The sequence below is a fragment of the Diadema antillarum genome, unplaced genomic scaffold, assembly GCF_040938485.1.
Source record: "Diadema antillarum isolate AM-2024a unplaced genomic scaffold, OU_Dant_1.0 seq00000635_RagTag, whole genome shotgun sequence".
Taxonomy (NCBI): Eukaryota; Metazoa; Echinodermata; class Echinoidea; order Diadematoida; family Diadematidae; genus Diadema; species Diadema antillarum.
Genome location: NW_027271552.1, coordinates 1,314,794 through 1,336,228, shown reverse-complemented (window position 1 = coordinate 1,336,228; position 21,435 = coordinate 1,314,794). Strand labels below are relative to the sequence as shown.

General features: G+C 41.0%; 1 protein-coding gene across 1 annotated transcript; it reads right to left on the bottom strand.

Moving 5' to 3' along the window:
• Window positions 1–359: 359 nt before the first annotated feature.
• LOC139736279 (uncharacterized) lies at window positions 360–9,102 on the bottom strand. Its single transcript, XM_071647010.1, has 5 exons — window positions 8,950–9,102; window positions 7,909–8,032; window positions 5,085–5,282; window positions 4,672–4,839; window positions 360–1,996 (listed from the first exon to the last, which is right to left on the bottom strand). The coding sequence occupies exons 1-5, from the start codon at window positions 9,100–9,102 to the stop codon at window positions 360–362; spliced, it is 2,280 nt and encodes a 759-aa protein (XP_071503111.1).
• Between the last annotated feature and the right edge of the window lie 12,333 nt (window positions 9,103–21,435).

The following is a 21,435-nucleotide window of genomic DNA, read 5'->3' as shown; positions in this document are numbered from 1 at the left end:
CTCTCTGCAGTATTCCACGCAATTATAAAACATATTATATCACGCTCTGATTTCCTCAGCCACACGTTTTCAGCAGGCCCAGCGAGTCCGGGTTGAATCCGTTAAATGCATACAAAAATTAGATTCTTCCGTATGCTCCAAATCGCTATAAACCACCAGTTGCATGATTATATTTTTAAGACATATCTAATGTATTACTTCACTCCGTACATATCATGGTGTCCCATCGCGTAGATTGGTTGGCACGTCCTTTTACGCTATACGAGGAACATGAGTTGAAATTCAACATTCACAATGGCCTTGTGGTGACACCATCCATTGTTCTTTGAGTAGCATGCAAGAAACAGCACACTGGGGCTTTAGTCGTATTTTGGTCTCCAGCCCTTAATGAAGGATTCGACCCGTTGCGCGTCCCAATCTGACATCTTAAAACTCTCTTTCAGGGCTTCCTTGCTGAGCTGTAGCATTAACTGACCGTCAACGGAATTGCTTTTAAATGCATTGTCGTACTTATCCAAGCTCATTAGTTTTAGACACTGACACACCTGCGCCACTGAGAGTACGCTGAGATCCTTGGGGACGTCGGAGAGTGTGCTGAAGGTGACATCTCCGCCCCTTGGTGAGGCCCGAAACCCGCCAGTCTTTGGTGCCACAGGAGGAGTGTTTGAGTTGGATTGTCGCGGTGAAGGTTTAGCTGCTGGAGTCGGAGGACCTTTTATCGTTGACGCAGAGCCTTCTTCCTTATTCATCAGCTTCCTCTTCGCGAGAAGTTCCTGCAGTTCGCTTTTCGATTGATTGTTGTTGTCTTGCGGAGGATTGTTGTTGGGGGGTCGCGGGGACGTTTTCCTGCCAAATGTCGATTTCGGGAAATTTGGCGCCACGCCGCCCTCGTTGATGCGGGAAAGACGCCTCTCTGCTCTCATCTTCAGTTCCTGCAACATGTCGTCCCGGGAATTTTCCTTCTGCAGAGGAGGCTTAGAGGGGAGATTTTGTCTCGGGGATTGATTGGCCTTGATGGCGTCAACCTCGTTGTACTTGGGCGGCTGAGGAACGAACCCTATCGGCGGCGGGGGAGGAGGCCCAGGAATCTTGGGTCCTCCATTGGGTAGACCTTGCTTTGTTGGTATGGTATCCACAGGAGGTGGTGCTGGGGGTTGTGGTACGTTCCTTGGAGACCCGTCTGTTCCATCGAATCCCTGGCCATTAAGTTGGCGATTTTGTTCACCTGGATAGTCGGGTTCCGGTAGTGCACCCAGAAACGGGTTCGATGAGGGAGATGGTCGATTGTCGACGCTCGAGTTGGTAGAGTAACCGGAATCGGCCGAGCTGTTCCGGCTGGAGGCAGATCCCCCTGGAGATACGTTGTTCACAGTTTGGTTGACTGGCCTCGGAAAGTCCGCCCGGATCGGACTCTTTGCACTCACTGCCGTCCTCCCGGGCGACTGGGATGTCCGTCGACGCACACCCTGCTGCGGTGGAGGGGATTGGGGTCGGTTGCTGTGGATGTACGCCATCGGATTTTGAACGGTGTTTGATGATGGTGACAGAAAATCCGCCGGAGGTGGCGGAAATCGCTCTTCCGGTGGCGAGCTCAACTTCTTCTTCAAGATTGATCTGGGCATCGTGGCGTGAACTGACGAGACCGGCTGCTTCTGCGGGCTTCTGTTGGGTGACTGAAGCCGGGGACGACTCGACACGAAGCTGCTCATGTTGCCTTGCTCTGATTGCGAATGTCGCATGATGGGTCTCGTGGGCCTGTCGCCAGCCTGAACAGAGGCGTTGTCGCGGTCAATGCCCACTTCTGGAGACCTTTTCCTGGCCGATGTCGCGGCAGACATCGTTCGCGCCCCGCTAGGACCCGCAAGGACCGCACTCTTACTTGGCCGCAGACTGGAGTTCTTAGAAGAAACGAAGACTGTTCCAACTGGCGTGATCTCTTCGTAATGCTCCTGTAGATCAGCCGACTCAAGCTTCTTATCGGTGAAGTAAGTTATGTCTGTGGGGGAAACAGTGAGGAAGAAAAAGAAACAAAATGAAATTAAAACTAGTGTCGCAGTTGATAGACGATGCCACAGTGACAGATTCAAATTCTGACTTTTTTTTGTGAGGAACCTGCAATTTTGATTCAACATTTTAACAAAGTGTGAATACTGTTGTAGAACGATTGTGTCCTTACCTACAGATAAAATAGGAGTCGAAATGTAAGATTAATCTTAGTCGTCTTCTTTCTGCTTTGGCGGCAGCATGTTTAGAGGACAACAAACAAAACTGACACAATTTTATTCTCGCCTCCAAATCTTACTCATATTTACTGTTTTACGCCTGTGTACAAGCACGTCACCGTGAACTTTCTTCACCCGGATTTGAAATCTTTAGATGCTATTTCATGATTGCCATCATCTCTTGCGCTATTTTGGACTGTTTTATCAATCCATGGAACTTATTGGACTCCCAGCTCTATGAAGGGAGTGTACCCTAGCTATCTCCGACGATATGCCCCGTGTATCCGCCATAAGACTATTCTGTCTGATTCAATATGCCGTGATATTTCATCCAGTATTTTGATATGAACACAGAGATGGCAAAACTGAAACCTATCACTGAAAGAGAAACTCGTGGAGACAAAGAGTTTAGATGTAAATTGCAATAACTTTTTGACAACTGCAAGTGTGTCCAAACTGCTATTTGACATTTGGACTACTCCTGTGAAAAATATAGCAGAAATGGGAAGGAAATTCAGTACATTAATTTCATGACTGCTTTACTTAAAAGTGCGCTTAGCGTATTTTTCCAAGCCTATGGACTGATAAAAAAGGGTTTATGCAGTTAATATATGCGTATATTCGATTTCGAAAGCAAGGCCCCCAAACAAGATGGCACCTAGTAGGCCTAGGTGACTGCACTACTACCAGTAAATGAATCAATACCCTTGACAAATTTGCAATCCCAACAATCAAAAGATCATGTCTTGTGAGAGCTGCGATACAATCTTGGAATCGTTCTCTGCTCTACCAGAACAGACAAGTTAATAAACGCACCGTTGACCTAGATTCGAAAATCCTGTCCCGAACCCGTGTCATAATCATTCCAATTCAGCACACAATACAACTTCGGGAGAATCCCCATTCCAAAGAGGGTAAAGACCATCGTGACTTGCATCCCTCGCTCTCCGCTGAGGATCAACTTCGCGAACAATTTATATACAGACAAAAGGCACCTGGCTCGTTATGCTTCAATGAACGCCAAATGTGTCGAATCGACACTCGGAGAGCGTCGATATTTTAATTCAACCGCCGGTACGATGATAAACGCAGTCAATCCATTAACTCCCTAAAACACGCAGGATCCTGTTAAGATCGAGAGAGATTCTTTCACGCGCTTAATTCTCACTCATCGGTCCGAAGGAGGTAATCCTTCATCTATCTAGCTACGGCTATGGCTATGGCACCATGGACGATAGAGCCGATGAGATACTAGTAGCCAAAAAATGTTCCCTCGTAGATGAGTTGGTCGAAAATACGATATCATCGAAAATCGTTATGTCCAGTATCATTTACCGCTAGAGTGAATCACGGGAGGTGTTGCAGAACCTTACAGAAAGACAGCTGCACCATGAGCTCAAACTGTTTGCCAATCAGTCAGCTAGTCTAGTACTCCAAACGACAACATAAGCCCCGGGCTGCTTCCCATGCCATCAGAGACGGAGTCCTATACAGCCGCTGGAACCCGCGTCTTTGCCACTAACATCATAGCTCACTTCGGGAATGAGACGCATCAGTAGATTTACGTGGGTGCTTTGCGTCAAGGAGCTTCATCAGGGCGAACAACGAGCAAATTGGCAACAACACAACGCCTAAGCCGATGCTGAAAAAAAAAAACAGGCTTCACAACACATTTTTTACATCTCTGTTGGTCAGCGGACGCCACCAAAATGACGAATATTCCCTCAAGACTGGATAGACAGTTTACAAACTACTCACAAAGCACTACACAACAGATAATGTAAGAAATGCAAATCAAGTTATTCCCTGCCAATAAAAGAAGGTTCAAAGCCTTTAGGCAGAAGGCAGAGTATACTATTAGTTCGAGGAAGGATCTTTTCTCGTATTCCCGAAACACTAATATCAAAATTTGTTCCTTCAAAGATTGAGGAAGTAAGCCTCAGTCTTAATATCAAACATTTAACATCATTGCTATGAATGAATCAAAATGTTATAACACGATGGCAGATTCTGAACTTGACCTAGGTGATTAGGCCTACATGATTATTCGTAAAGACCGCGACGGATATGGCCAAGGAGTAGCCATGTATGTCCGAAATACTTTTAATCATTATAGGTTTTAATTTTTTTTATTGTAATATGGAGTCGATTTGTATACCAACAGTAACAAAATGCGTTGTCTTTAAGTATTATGAATATGTATTGTTTATAGACCGCCTACTCCCGCTTCAAAATTTTGTATTATTTTGCATTATGGGGGGGGGGGATTATTCAACTAGTCAATATTCCACTAAGATAACATTTTCATCCAAATCTATTTTTATTTGATATTCTAGCTTTACAGATCCAGATAATCACAATACTTTATGGCCTGTTTTACATAGAATCAAAAAAAAAAAAAAGAAAGATCTCGGAAGCAGCGCGTTTAAAACATAACGATGGTACTTACGCGGGTTACCCGGATGCAGTTCAAAGCTGACGTTTTTCGATACGATTTTATCGAGTAGCGTTTGATATCGCTCCCACCGATCTCTCGATCCAACGATAAAACTCTCTGCCAGGACGACCTCTACAGGCGAGTGAAGGGGAATGTTGACGACCATCGTGTCCAGACAGTCTGAAGAATAGAAAAGAATGTTTATTATGTAGCAATTTAAAAAAGAAACTTCGGTTACTTTACAAAACACACGAGTTCTAAAGAATTTGAATGCTTTTATTTCATATTCATTGCATGGATTTATGGCTGCTTAAAACCGTTTAACGACCCATACAAAATGTTACAATCCCTCACGAGGAAGAGAGCTTTGTAATACAGTGTACATGCAAGTTCAAGTAATAAAAAGGTAAATAATCGCTACTCACTGTTGTGAATTGCATTGCCCTGCAAGTAAGCTGTCTCATACATCTTCTGCAAATGCAGGGTGCCAAACTTTTCCTTGGCGTTGTTCGGGCTCCCCTTGAGTTGCACGTTAAAAGTCAGATCATCGCCCGTGTAGAACTGAACCTTCTGCGGTAGTAAGGACTTGTCGATGATTTCACGCATGTACATGGGCTTCGAACCTGTGAACCAATGAACAAAGTAATGCATGTTGTATAAATCTAATTGTATATCTGAATCTTCCACTATTCAGTACAAAATAAGTCTGCCTTTGCTCGCCATGTCAATATCCCAAATTGATCGAATCTACAACAGAGATACTCGTCGACATTTACTTAATAATGTTCCTTCTCTCTCTATCTCTTTCTCTCTCTGAATCTGTTTATCTTAATGTCGCTTCTTCATTTCTGCTTTCAGGTGATGAAAGTCGAGAGATGCGTGAATGAGAGTAGACAGTGACCCCTCGGTCCCAAGCATATTATGATAGAAAGCTTATACACTGTTGGTCAAAAAGGTGGAATAATTTTGTATGGAATAAAAGTCGACCGTTTTGTTTGCATTTAAACGGCTGTCTGTAGACAGTCTGGTATGTTATTGGTTACGCAATGTTACCGGATTATTCAGGTGATATTTGAACATGAGGAATGTGTTATTACATAACAAAGTTACCTTGTGCAGACTATTAAGCCCTGTGCAGTTCAAAAATTTCCCTTTTTGCTGATTTTGCACCGTGAAGACAAAGTTCATTTTTCCAAGTTTCCTGTACTGTTTGCTTTAAAAATCGGAACAGAGTCCCCCTTGACTATGTCTAGTCCAATGCTGACGGCAATGCGCGAGAGAGTGATAGCGCTTAGGCAGGAGAGCTTCAAGCAGACTCGTATAGGAGAAATCCAAGGGATTTCACAGGGTGCAGTCTCTAAAATCCTTAAGCGTCATCGTGAGAGAGGAAATGTGCTGCCACGGAAACCACCAGGACGTCCCAGACTGACAACAAGTAGAGATGATCGCCAACTGTCGAATCTTAGCCGCAGAAACCGGAAGTTACCCGCGAGTCGTCTTCAACGCTGGCGGAGGAGACATCATGGAATCAACAACATCTCAAGATCAATAGTCAATCTCAGATTGATACAACATGGCTACCGAGCACGATGATTGGTTAGATGTCCACGCCTGACTGTTCGCCACGGAGTAGCTTGTCTCCTTTGGGCCAGGTAGCACAGGACGCTTCAACTGGGACATTGGCAAAACGTTACCTTCATGGACGAGAGCCGGTTCATCCTTGATTGTATAGAGATGGGAGACAGCGAGTTCGTTGGATAGCTGGGGAAAGCCTCCGGAATGACTGTGTCCACGAGACAGCCCAAGGTGGAGGAGGCCCAGCGATGGTCTGGGCCGGAATCCATTACGGAGGAAAAACGCCACTAGTGGTGCCGGATGACACCACTAGTGGCATCTACTTACATAGTGAACGCCGCTGTCTACAGGGAGATGTTGGAGTTCCACTACTTTCCATAATTATGAAAGACATGTGTATGGGTTCAATTTCCGACTGCAGAATGATAACGCTAGACCGCACAGGGAAACTGTACTAAGAGAATTCCTAGAGGCAGAGAGGGTTGAGCAGTTGCCATGGCCAGCTTGTTCGTCAGATACAATGAACCCCATAGAACATGCATGGGATGCCCTGGGCCAAGCCATCAACGGCAGAGAAGTCGTTCCTCAAAATCTGCAGGAGCTGGCAGCTGCGTTGAGGGAAGAGTGGGATGCCATACCTTTCGACGTCATTAGCAACCTGGTGGACAGCCTGCCACAACGCCTACGCGCTTTGATTCGTGCTAGGGGGATATACCCGGGGTGGACCTACCCGATATTAATGAAATCTGAGAACAATGACTAATTTTGATGTGAACTTGTCAATGGAATCACACAAAAATGTCATCTTGAAAATTGAATGACGTTTAAACCAACTATTCTGTTGATAAAGTTTCTTTTGTAATATTATCAATGTTGTTTTATGCCCATAGCTTGTAATGATTTAGACATAATTATGCTAGTTAAAAATCACTGTGAAAGTGTGTAAACGACATCATAACAAAGTTAAGTGATTGACATACATCAAACATATTATTTTCGAAGCACATTGTAATAGATATGCCGTTAAGATTTGAGAAAAAAAATATTCCACCTTTATGACCAACAGTGTAGTTTTAATCAAGCTGAGAGTACTGTATCAAGTTTTGACTAGAAGTCAATAGTTAGGTTCAGACGATGATTCGTAACTTCGAGGGTAAGCTCATAGTTAAGTATACCTATGGGGCGCCAAGTGTCGCAAGGTCTCTTTTGTCTCAAAATGATAATTTCGTGACAATTTTTTTGTTTGTTGGCAAGTGACATCGTCAATCGACAAATTCGTTGACGAAATAACAACTTCGTCACGAAATAACGAAACGATATTTTTTTCGTTACTGTTAATGATGCGTGTGTGTGTGGGGGGGGGGAGGGCTTTGGCTTCGAAATGTCTTACAATAGTAAAATCGTCGGTTGAGAATAATAAGGGCGTTAAGTTGCCACTAAACCCATAGTGTTCAAGACAACTTAAAGTCCTTCTCATTCTTAACAGACGACCGTAGTGACATAGTAATGCACCTGACTCATTGCATAATCAATTGAATTATCTTGTCTTCTTATGTTGGGATCACCCAAGTTATGAGCGACATTAATTACAGTGTTTTAAAACCGAATAGGTCTATACTGTAGGTTAACATCATGGCAGTACATGCAGTAGATGGAAGTATTTCGTATTCTTACGTTTTCCGGAGACGACTTCGAACCTCGCCTCGGCGTATCTGAGCGGGATGCTCAGCCATCGCCCTTTCTTGTCCGTGGTGGCCAGAACGCGGGTCTGCGTGTGGATCTGGTTTATCCGCAAGACCTGGTGGGAAACGAAAATGTTGCACTTGTTCGTACAATGTATCTCGAATGTAACGGTCAATCGACAATAAATCAATGGAGAAATGACATTTAGCGATTGTCAACTGAAATAAACTATGAGTGACTCTAAATCTAGCTTGGACCTTTAGGAGCGACTTAGATCACAATATTCCCTCCTCCAACGCTGTGTCCCATGATGATGATGCCATATACATATATAATACCTTATAATAAATGAAATACAGCATCTCCAACACGTCCGAACAGTGAAGGCCCTACAGTACTTTTATTTTGGGCAGCCCTTTAAAACTGTCATTATTGTCGTGGTATAGAAATGTTCTGTCTATACTATATTATTGTGATCTTCGTCTACTCCGTCTGCAGTACTCCGCCCTGCATTCAATTTTATTGGTAATCATCTAATTCGGTTTCATTCTGAGTTGCAACCACTGCGATGTGGTACAGTGTAATTTCATTCTGGCGACGACGTATTGTAATGTGATTAGGCCTGTATTAATTTAGTTTGATTGTTGTAAAACAGACATGACAAAATCAAGTCACGCAAAGCTTGTCTTTTGTAATGAATCATGATCACTCCAATAGATCCTGATTAGTTGAACATTCGACATTGACACGATGCCAGATCATTTAACTTCCATATCATTCAGACAAATTTGGCCAAATTTCACTTAAGGGTTTGCTAATCACGCCTTCACTTATTGAGACCCCATATCGCAATCTGCCATTGAACGCAGCAGATGAAATAATAACTGCGATAGATTCAATTAGACTTTAAATAAGTAGTCAAAATAATGATTATCAAAAAGTGAAATGATTAGACTTTAAGTTTAGGCCAACCAACATCACTGTAATTGGCCATCCGATGATATACTTCTGTGCCTATACAACATCCCTTACCTGACCCAGAGCTAGGGTCTCGCTGTCATCACTAGACTCGTACCCCTGCACAACCTTGATTAATTGCGGAAAGGTGCATCTCTTTATTGCCTGCCTCAGCGTGTAGGCTTGACGAGACCACTGGATGTCCTCGACATTTGCCTTCGCACTCATCCTGACGGCTGGGACTGACGTCTAGCCTTTGCAGTGAGTTCACTTCTGTCGACGTTCCAAAACTTGGCGACCTTGCTGCAGTTTCTAGGGATGAAACACAGGCAAATTAACACCGTAGTCAAACAAAGTGTACTTACAAAGGGGTACTGACATGCATATAAGATAGCAGTGTGCGCCGCACAATCTCTGGAGAAAGAGATCTATTATTTTTTTCTTTTCTAAACGAAGTTGTAATAGTTATATTCACTATACTCACCCACACTCTTATCAGTCAGTCACCCCGTCTTGTTGTACATGTGTATGTGTATCAGTGTGTGTGTGTATGTGTGTGTGTGGGGGGATGAATGTGTGTGTGTATGTATTGTTTCTTTACAACACAATGATCTTTGTAAGAGCTCCATGGTAAATGCAAGTAGGCCTATACATATCGGAAGAATAAAAACAAACCAAAAACAAACAAACAAACACACACACACACACACACATACACACATACACACACACACACACACACACACACACACGCACACACACACACACACACACACACTCAATTAACACATTGGACGTCATTAGTTTGTCCCGTAGATGAAATAAATGTTATCAAGCTGCAATGCATTTTATGAATTGTATTACTGCAAATGACACATTTGACTTCTTGACTTGTATATAAAACCTTGCATTGTGCTATTTTCTATTCCTTTTTTCCCCTATATGTAGTCAACGCCATGCTGACTCTACGAATGTCTACGGAGAGGCATTGATTTTGCCTGGAGTATATACTGTCGCTTTTCGGACACCACATCGAGCCCGTATAGTGTTGCTATGGCGCCTTACATTCTGAGGCGTCCAAAGAATGCATCTCTTAGTATTCTAGGAGAATACTACTCACACACTTGACGCTAAGAACTTGCAATGTGTTACCAACATGTCTCTTGGGTAAATTATTATTATAGGAATGAAACGAAGATGTACAAGACGCATCATAGGCCGTTTGTTATGACGATGTTTAGGCGCTGTGCTTCCAATTTAAATTTCAACACAAGGAATGGGGGGGAAAAATCACGTATTATTGTGCTTCTGCCCAAAATATAAGCAGGTGCTGAAGATTTTCCATCGAGATCTGTACTCTTGTGCGATGAAAAACAAGGTGCGTGACAAATTCCTAATGGAATCCGCATCCTTCATCATGCAAACGTTCGATCTTCTGGAAAAGTATACATCGCTATTGTGCATTCATAATATAACCACACGGTTGACTTAACATCGTTAATAATAATCATGAAAAGGTATATAAGAACAATTGATAATGTGTACTCACCTCATGTGTGTTTTATGATTCTTTGTGGGCCTAATACAAAGGCACATACAAGTAGTACGAGTTCCCCTACACACACTAATTGTACATTACATGTTCATTTACGTGTGCATCCTCATGTGTATTTACATATATATATATATATATATATATATATATATATACATACAAGTGTATATATATATATATATAATACTCATAAATCACGTATATATGCAGTAGATATGATATACTGTGCAATATCATACAAATTGCAATTTAAGTGTGTGTGTGTGTGTGTGTGTGTGTGTGTGTGTGTGTGCAATAAGCATTTAAGCACGTCTCAACCGTGATCAATTATGCAGAAAACCAATTAACTCAGTGTAGGCCTATGAAGAGTCTAGTTTATTCAGGCTTCAAAACAGCGCAGGCTTACTGCAACCCATCGCCTTTATACTTTACTGTTCAATTCTTAAAATGCCAATTCATGCTCCCAAAATCTCTTTAGACCTATTGCACAAATCCGCTGACAAAACTACACTCATTGTGTGACTGCGGGAATTAGTCACGGACAGGGATGCGCGCCATCTTCTTCAACAACAGACAGGAGCTGGGGGGCGTTTCATCAACGAGTTCGTCGGAGTTTTCACCGACGAATTTGCTATCAGCCAATCAGACCAAGGATTTCATTAGCTTTTAACAGTTGTCAGTGTAAATCCTTGCGTCTGATTGGCTGATAGCAAATTCGTCGGTGAAAACCCCCGACGAACTCGTTGATGAAACGCCCCCCTGGCAGGCGCGCCGGAAGCAGTTTTGGATTGGGGGGGCAAACATTGGAGGGGGCTCAAGATTAGACCATGCATATGTTACACAATATACACATACACACACACACACACACACACACACACACACGCACACACATCTATCATTCATATATATATATATATATATATATATATATATATGTAAAGTGTCGTACGGTGGGTCGAAACATAAGGGGAACCATAAAGTAATTTGTAATCTGTATGCTTGTGCGTGTGTGCGTGAGCAATAATGGGACTACAATACATTACGGAATGTGATACATTCAACAACGCAGTCATTGAGGAACATTGTAAGTTTTCCTTACATGGATTATGGAATGACGGTGTGAAACGATCGACAAATTATATAACTGTCAGCAACATAAGGTGAATGGCATAACAATAAAAATGCGAGCGAGCGAAGCGAGCGAGCTTGAAAATTTTGATATTCTACAGTTCCAAAACTGTAGTTTTAATTGTAATAGCTACATATTTCGCTTTGAAATAAATGGGGGCGCATCGGGCGCAACTGCTGGCAATTATTGGCAGCAACATTAGGAGAATGGCATAACGATTCAATGCGAGCGAGCGAAGCGAGCAAGCTTGAAAATTTTGACATTCTACAGTTCCAAAACTGGGGTTTGTAGCTTTATCTTTCACTTTGGAAATTAATGGGGCGGCGCATCGGGCGCAACTGCTGGCAATTACTGGCAGCAACATTAGGAGAATGGCATAACGATTCAATGCGAGCGAGCAAAGCGAGCGAGCTTGAGAATTTTGACATTTTACAGTCCCAAAACTCCCGTTTGTAGCTATATCTTTCGCTTTGGAAATTAAGGGGGGCATCGGACGCAACTGCTGGCAATTACTGGCAGCAACATTAGGAGAATGGCATAACGATTCAATGCGAGCTCGCGAAGCGAGCGAGCTTGAAAATTTTGACATTCTAGAGTCCAACAACTGCCGTCGTAGCTATGTTTTTCGCTTTAGAAATTAAGGGGGAGGCGCACCGGGCTCAACTGCTGGATGCGAGCGAGCGAAGCGAGCGAGCTTGAAAATTTTGACATTTTACAGTCCAAAAGCTGCCGTTTGTAGCCATATTTTTTCCCTTTTATTCATATATATACATATATATTTATTTTCTTTTCTTTGCTTATTCATTTATTTTTATTATCATTATTATTATCTTCTTTTTTTTTTTTTTTTTTTTTTGGGGGGGGGGGGGGCTTTTTGGGGGGGCAAAAATGCGTTTTGCCCCCCCACTTTTTGGATTGGGGGGGCGGCCGCCCCCCCCCCCCCCCCTGCCCCCCCACTTCCGGCGCCTATGCCCCCTGGTCTTTTCCATCTTATAATCGCTGAAAATTCCCCAACTTGCCCACATGAACAGTGTTCTGTTACCACGAGAGCAATTTGCCTATCTGGGGCAAAAGGTCAAATGGCTTTGCCTTAATTGTTAGGCTTACTTTATTTTGTCGTACACACTGACACATTTCGCACATGATTACTAGTACTACACAAATTCCGAGTTCAAAATCATTATTACTTCTGTGTTTCATAGAAGCCAGTAATAATTATGCGCGACATGCACCACTGTTAGATAAGGGAAACAAAACAGTATTAAATAACTGATCATGGAAGCCATTAATTTTGCAATCTTATATGGCATATTAGTCTGCAGCTTTCAATGTTCATCGTTCATCCTATAATGCTTACTAGCACGGTTTGGATGCAGAATTGCTCCTATAGACCCACGTGCTATTATACTTCATCGAGATTACAAGCATTTTCATCGTATGATAACCATGCAATCAAACTATTCACTGATTTTGGCAATCACGATTTTTTTCTATCTGCGTCGCTGTGCTTCCACAACAGCCTATACGCTACGTATAGCTTCCCTCCTAGGTAATTCATGTTACTTATTTATGTATGCATACCTCTCCCCTCCTTAAAGTCCTTCATACGTTTGTCCCCCTTTTCTTTACATTTTACAGGGCGCTCTGCAAGGCAAACAAAATGCATTGTGCTCCGGCCGAATCTGAGGAGGCTTCGGATGCTAACACAGACGAAGACCAGGACTGAGTTAGCAATCAGCATCAATCAAACGAGGAAAAAAAAAGTTAAACAAGAAATCTCAGCCCTTACAAAAGAATATAAAAAGGAACTTGGGGTGCATTTTTTTAATGAAATCGAAACGGAATCAGGTATCTACACGCGTAACATATAACACCTCATGATTCAATTCATAACATTTAGTAAGATAAGCACGAAGCTCTCAAATGAAGGTGATCAATATTATCATCAGTCGTATGTATAGGCTCTACAATACATGGTAGGCCTATGTGAAAAAAAAAATTGCTCATCACCGTCATAAAATAGTATTTAGCGGACCTGCATACCTGAGGAAAGCAATTGTGTTCCAAAATTGTATACTCCTTCTTCTGCTTCTGGCTACGAGAAAAGAAAAAGGAAAAACAACCAAAAATTCATATCTATCTATGTACGCTGTATATAAACTCAAGAATATCAAGGGGTTCCCCTATCAATCAATTACTCCTTCCCACAGGAGGGCGTTAAATGCCTCTGAAGGAGGTAGTCATAAATGTAACTATCGTTATCTAAAAAGAAATAAAAGAAATAAAAATAATAGCGGCCCCTGTACAAGTCACCGAACCTCAGTGTTTTGAGAAACAATAGGACAAATCTCTTAAGGTGATCGAACTTCTCAAGATAGTCCCCCAAAATGCTTAAACTCGGAGGTGGCATCGTTGTGTGATTCCCCCCCCCCCCCTCCCCTCTTTCTCGATGATGATTTTAGGCGTCAATTCGATATGCGTGATTGTACAAAGCAACCTCAAATTGGTCTGATTTGTTACTCATGTTTGTTACGCGTCGGTTGTTTTTTTTTTTTTTTTCGTCTCTATAAATGCTGCGTCTACATTGCACGCAATACACTGTGTAGCAGTAAACACATCATCACAATAATTCTATCAAGCTATCCCCACCCGCGATAATTCTATTTGATTGTAAGCTAGTCATGACAATGAACCGGAGATGTTTATCTTTGGGATTATTATTCTAAACGGGATATTTTCGGAATTCGCATCCAGCCACAATACCTACATGCATATAGCACGTATAGGAGCAAAGTACAATATTATCCTTTTTGTTGTGTGCTTTATTTGTGCGTAATTGTACAGCTATACTTGTTACGGTGCTACCGTACAGGTTTTGAATCCACTCTTGTGCGTTTCACCCCCACCCCCACGCCCAACATAAGTATTTGCCTTCAAAAGATCCATTCATTTTATACTACAATGTAGGTGGGAAGAAACAGATCACTGCATCTCCGCCCTTCTTGCCCTCCCGATATGTAACAATGAATCAATATGTATTTATAGAGAAGAATAACTTTTGCGACGTAATATTAAAACAAGCACCTAAAGAGCGTTCAATGTTGAATGCAATAATTGAAAGTAGCATATACCTTTATTCATACAGTACATATCTGATGATCTTTGAACACAGTTGTATGTGTAGATTAAAAAAAAAATCCTTTTGTGAAAATCACACGCTTGAATTTTACTTTGAAAGTTACGTTTTAGTGGCCCTCAGTTGCAAAGCCATGAGAATCTCCAGAACAGAAATGATGCAAACAGCAAACCCAAGCCTAACTCACAGCTCAAACTTGTCTCATGATATACAGAATCTGCACCTAGAGCCCCTAGATTCCTCACAATTCTTACACAATATTACATGTTGTACACTCTCTTAACACGTGTACACTATTCGCCACAGACTCTATACATTTTGAAACTTGAGGTGTACATGTACGGTGTACACTACATGTACGTCAGAGCTCTGCCTTTTTTAAGGTGTGTCAACCCTTATCGGCCAATAATTGTCATAGAGGCTCCATGAGCATGATGAGCTATTGGAGCATAATATGACATATGTTCACAACAGTTGTTTATCGGGCTTTTACAGTTCATGGCCGCGATGTGGGCTATTACAAGGATTGTATGTGACACAAACTGACTCGATGCTGATGACTGTTTATTCATAGATTCATAGAAAGATGAACATTGTTTCAATATCAAAATCATGAGCAACATCCCACTGCTCACCTGGTAGGTGGTAGGTTATGAAACAAAAGTGCTGTCACATGCCAGTCTGTTAATAAAGACCAACCAAGGATAAAACATGTTTGGTAATAGGAAAATGAATTCCCATTCGAGATTGCTGTTAGACGGAACAAGACAGACTTCCAACACAACTAAAAAAAGCTAATTAAATCCATGATATAATTAGAGGGCCTACATACGGTTTATACATCGTTTTACTGCGACTTCAAGTTGTTTTTTTAATTAAATGCGATGAAACTATACGCATGCATTGACTTTGATGCAACAAAAGAGTGATGACAGATGCCAATAACATAAGATTACGTTACATTGGTTAAATTAACATCCTTGTCACTTGCATGCGAAAAGGAGAAAGAATTAAGATCATGCAGCAGATAGGGATCGACTACAGTACAGTTACAAGATGCAAGTCGTACTCTTCTGTACTGAATGTTGTTTGATGCTTACTTCGAAAATGAGAAAACATTCCCGATCAACAGAAGTTGGACACATTCTGCAGGTGGAAGTACCAAACATACTATATTATATTGTTCTTTTGAAGACCCGAGAGGCATGCAAGCAGGTGAGTCAGTAACATGTATCAATCAATATGGCACTGAGTACAAACGACTCTGTGATCGTTCGATCGATGTGACACAGCGCTAACACGTTGTTTGAAGCCAGGCGTCTTTGCCGTCGTGAGAAGGCCACTCCATGAACATATTACAATCGTATATTCTAACCGCATGCAATGATTTTGACACGATGGGACCACAATCTGATCCTCAATAGTGGAGGCATAAGACCCCCCCCCCCCACTCCACCCCCCAAAAATAATTATAAATAAAAAACCACTAACAACAACAACAACAACAACAACAAAATACAACACAAATCACAACAACAACAAAACATGGCTACATTGCACTGAATATACCAAATACATACAAGTGTATCTCACGCCTTTTCCGGGGGGGGGGGGGGGGGGGGGGGACAGGAGGTATTAGTTCAAAAGTTTTGTCGTTATCCACAATGACAATTTCAACTATACAGCAAGCTGAACACGACTCAACACTTACGACCATAATGCTACTGCTGCTTGTAAGTGTAGGCTTATAATTTCTGATAGTATAAATGGCCGTAACAAATCAAGGATCACCTAAGTTTTTGCAGTGCATGTAACTTACAAATTACAACTACGATGATGTGGCACAAACCTATCGAGTATATATACGATATATTGCATGTGACTGTTGTCTTGTTAAGTCTAAAATGCAAAGCTATACGTTGCACTTTCCATTTGGGGGCACCTTAATCAATTATAAAATCTTAGTGACAGGGCAATGATTTTTCATTTCTGAAGTCATGATTTTGTTTTGAATCAGTCAGTGGGGAACATTGTATATTTTCTTAGCATGAATACAATAATCATTTAATGGACGAGTATTCAGGTAATGCCGCCGCATCATTAATGTTTTGAAGACTGAAAATTATGAAGACTTTTTTTCTCTTTTGTGCGATGTGTGTGTGTTTGTGTTGGGTATCTATTCCTGTAAGGCACCTGCATGCACATGGCTATATAGTACAAGCTGACCTGTAAGATATGTTACGAATGCTCAGATTGTTGTTTACAACCAGACCACAATACATACAAATGGCCTTCAGTATTGATCTTTCGGTTACAGGACCTGGATTTGGGCTATCGATTGCATGCCTTGTCTAGAATATTTTCCGTATATAGCTATTCTTCGACCCTTCGTCCACGTCTTGTAGGAAGGGCCGATTGAATGTCAGATGTATGTACAATGTACGCCATAATTGACTATTTTCTTCTGAAGGGCCTTAGCATCTGGCTCCTCTCTGTAAATTATACATATAATGTTATAAACACAAGTATTTGATATATTTTTATGTACATTGTAGGGCCTATACATTATATACACACTGTACCTATTATACATTTGTTTTCCTGTCTCTCAAGTTTCCCATGCACATTGCATGTATATCTGTATACAGCTGTAGGCCCTACATTGTATCTTTATCTTAAGTTCATTTAAGTTGATATATCAGTGCGACAAAAACGACAGGTACACTTAGACGTATCTAATTCATAGTTTTTCAAAGCTTGTTGTATACTATCTTACATTGCTGATGCCAAGGTTAATTGGTGTGTGCTAACACATAAGAGAGTTATGAATCATAAAAGTGTAAAGAGTAAAACAACGATATTGGCAATTCTGTGTGTAATACAAGTATGAGAAGCTGTACCTCTCTAAACTTTTGCAATTTACATACATTTTGCATTACACAATCCACATTTTCTCTATCTTTCACGCGAACTCACGGCTTCTCTGATTTTTTTCTACTTTAATAAGAGGTTTTGGAATTCGGAACAACCAATTACAGGATGGTGCCATGGATAGAGGGGTGTGGTCAACGTATAAAGGAGACTACATGTACATAATTATAACAAGGAGGACGGGAAGAGCTAATCCAAGGAGGTTCAAGACATGGAGTCACAACAATCATTTTCCCCTTGAGCCCACGCTAGATGCCGCCACTAAAAAATATATATTTTTAATGCACCAAACTGGATCTGCCTCACAGGTAGGAAGACAACTGATTTATGTCTCGTCGCATATAATTACGTAAATATCCAGCCGCTCTCTAAGGAAGATATAAATCAAATAATTATTGTACCTTCACGATGGTAACTACAGTACATATTGCCATCCCTACTTACGAAATAAGCGATACAAAATGGTAAAGACATGAAGATGAGCGAATAGAAATTGCCCCAAAAATTATGAAATAAAAATCGGAACTGAGAGGACCTGGCATGCTCGACACTTATAGTGTATCTGACATATTAATCTAAATTTACAAAGAACTCTTTTTTTTTACGATTACATCATATCAGTTTCGTTTGTCTGAATCATTCGGATAGTAATAAGATCAGCGTTTCAGGAGGGTACAGTTTCAATTAACATTTTTTTTTAAATATTTCATTTCATTTAATGTTTAATACAATTCAATACATAAACAAAGTATCCCCGACAGTATGTTCCTGTAATCATGGACCTACTACACATATTATATGAACAACATGTATAAACGGAGGTCTTTCTGTGATCCCATCATCACCACCCTCACCTGTAAACAATGTGTTTGTGCATCTTCATGAATACATTCTACATGTACATTCCGATATTCGGACAATGATGATTGTGTAATCGTGCATGGTCACTGACAAAAGAACTGTTTCCCTCATTCTGATGTAATTTGGCCGAGGTGCCTTTCAGACTCAACTGCCATTGAATACATGTACTGTAAGTACCAGTGGATGGGGGGAGCAACAGATCTCAAAACATGACAAAATTTGAGTCCAAAAAATGCTAATTAAGGCCGACAACATGTTTCACCAAAGACTTTTCAGTGTGTTTTTATTTACTGGACACTCTTGTAGACACACGTGTAATTGCGTAATGGTAGACATCAATAGGTCTACACGTCGTCTACATTTGCACATGCTGGACCTTACCTGTGGAATCAGTTGCCTCAAGCTATCCGTCACATTTCGAATGTTGACTCCTTTAAAGTTGCCCTCAAGACTCATTTGTTCATGACCATTTTCCAGTAGAATTGTATATTATGATGTATATTTTTTCATTATCATTATTGTGTCATTCATTTTCATGTGCATGTTTGTGTAAGGATTTTTGTATTTCATAACTTACTCTTCTACTGCGCCTTGAGCACGTTAACTATGTGGAACTGGCACATTATAAGTACAGTGTACCCTGTATTATTATTATTTTCATTATATTCCGATTATCTGAAGCGATCGGCCGTAATCTGGCAGAACTCCCTAAGTCGATTTTGGTCGATTTTCAGGTTTTGAGTGTTTTGTGTGTTTTTTCTCATGCTCTTTCAAGTGGGCCAAAAAATAAGTTGTGAATCGGTACAGAAAGTTATTTTTAGAAAGTGATTTTGGCAAAATTCCTGAGGAGAGAGGGCGATTAATCTGGCAGAACTGCGTAAGTCGAGATTCGAAATGAATTTTCCGATGTTAATCAGGCAGAACTGCGTAAGTCGACTTACGACAACGCTTACACCAAGGTGTTCCTGCATCCCGCACGGACATGGTATATCTTAACACGCGCGTGCGTGACCTTGGTAGTGACGAACGCGCTGCGCGTTCAGGCTAGCAGTGCCTGCGCCTAGCTAGCTAGCTAGACACGTCGTACGGCTACGTGTATTGTACACGACGACAGTCACGCTAAAGCAATAACCCTCGTTATTCTTGGGGGAAATTGCCACTTTCTTTCCCTTCATAGACTGGCAGGCTTCAAAACAGGTCAATATGCGGTATGCCTTACTATTAAGTTTTGCTACAATCTAGTGTTTTTTAAGCCTAGAGCATTTCTAGATCTAACAAACGTTATAGTTTGCATCTTGTCTGACATCACGCTCCAGTCAACTTTAGGCCTACTTAGTACTGCTGCAGCACTTGTCCATTGTTAGTGTACGTGAAATCAATGTACTGTGCGGTAGCGTAGGTCACGCGAACAACAATATCTGTAATCCATTGACCATAGCTTCTTATTTTATTTTTCATTGTAATAAGCGGTTAGTGGGCTTGGATCTATGGGATTGATCTCGAGAAGTTTAATGAATATCTAGGATACCGTCCATAACGATGACATTTTCGATCCAATCCTACAGACGTCAGAAATTGACCAATACTAACACTTAAATTACAGTTTACTTTTTAATACCGGTACCGTACCGGTACTCCCAGTAGAGTTGTGCAGTAGGGGCCTACTACTAGTAGCGTGTTAGACTACTGGGGCCTACCGTTACTTAACTTAGGCTGAATCGCCGGTTATTCTGTCTTTACTCAGTTTTCTATTTTTCTAGATTTGATTCGGCCAGACATTCTTGAAGTCTGTAATATGAAGAATCTAGAATCTACAGGTTAAACGCTAAATTATAAACATTTAGCCCTAGAAATAGACCTGAAACTTAGATTTAGATCTGTGTTCTATACATTACTACTAGTACTACTACTAGACATTATAGGTTATAGACTTTATACACTTACCGTTTCATTATAGATAGGCAGGTTAGGCTTTACGTTGTTCTTAGATCTACTGTAACATTAGTACCTTCTAGGCCTAGATCCCCAATAAACAGTCTAGCTGTAACGCTAGATTTAGCCCCTACCTGGATATAGAGTCTAGCGTTAGATCTAGAGTCTAGACTAGAAAATCTAGAAACTAATTTTCATTGATCTACTAGTCTGTTATAATGACGCCCCAAAATAGACGTCTGGATGTTACATAGACCTAGACAATCGAGTAGACAGAGTTCGAGAGTTCTCGTACGTTTTTAATAGGCCTGCGTAGATAATAACGGTTAGAACACTACTACCCTAACGTTAGTACTGTAGCAACAATAAGGCCTACAGTAGGAGTCGACACAAACGAGAACTAGGGTCTATTTTTTTATTTTCTAATAAAGCTGTAAATAAACTTTTAGTCAGGCCTAGCTCCTAGTATTCTTTAGTTTAAATAGAGTTTAGGCCTTCAGCCAAAAGGGTCTAGGCTTACTCTTACTTTGGGCATAGAGTAGGAATACTAGGATAATGATGAGATCAGTAGGCCTATCGTATGCAGATTCCTACGTACCGCTCTACTACTCTCTAGACGTCTAGTGTATCGTTAGGCCTGAATAGACTACGGTATAGACGGTCTACAGTGTAGTATATACCTGTAGTCTTGATGAACAATATACAAGTGTAGCTTAACATCTAGAATCTAGTCTAATATTATTCTTAATCCAAATGCAATGCTTCACGAGATCGACAATAACCCAAGCAGCAGCCAGGCTTTTGATGTAGCAGTACTTCTTGTGCCGCTAAATACTAGTAATACTGAAACATGAACACAGACTGACAACATTTGGGGAAAGCAAGTTATTTTCCTCATACAAATGAATGGATAAAATGAAATTAAATGTGAATCAATAATGATGACTTTATACAATACACATGTACAAATATTTCAAAAAAAAATTGTACTCAATCTAAAATATTCATTGTTTT

Coding starts and splice junctions, on each gene's coding strand:
- LOC139736279 (XM_071647010.1), bottom strand. CDS start 9,102: ATGAGTGCGAAGGCAAATGTCGAGGACATCCAGTGGTCTCGTCAAGCC. Junction 8,033..8,949: donor AGACCCTAGCTCTGGGTCAG/GTAAGGGATGTT, acceptor GTTTCCCACCAG/GTCTTGCGGATAAACCAGAT. Junction 5,283..7,908: donor CGAAGTCGTCTCCGGAAAAC/GTAAGAATACGA, acceptor ATTGGTTCACAG/GTTCGAAGCCCATGTACATG.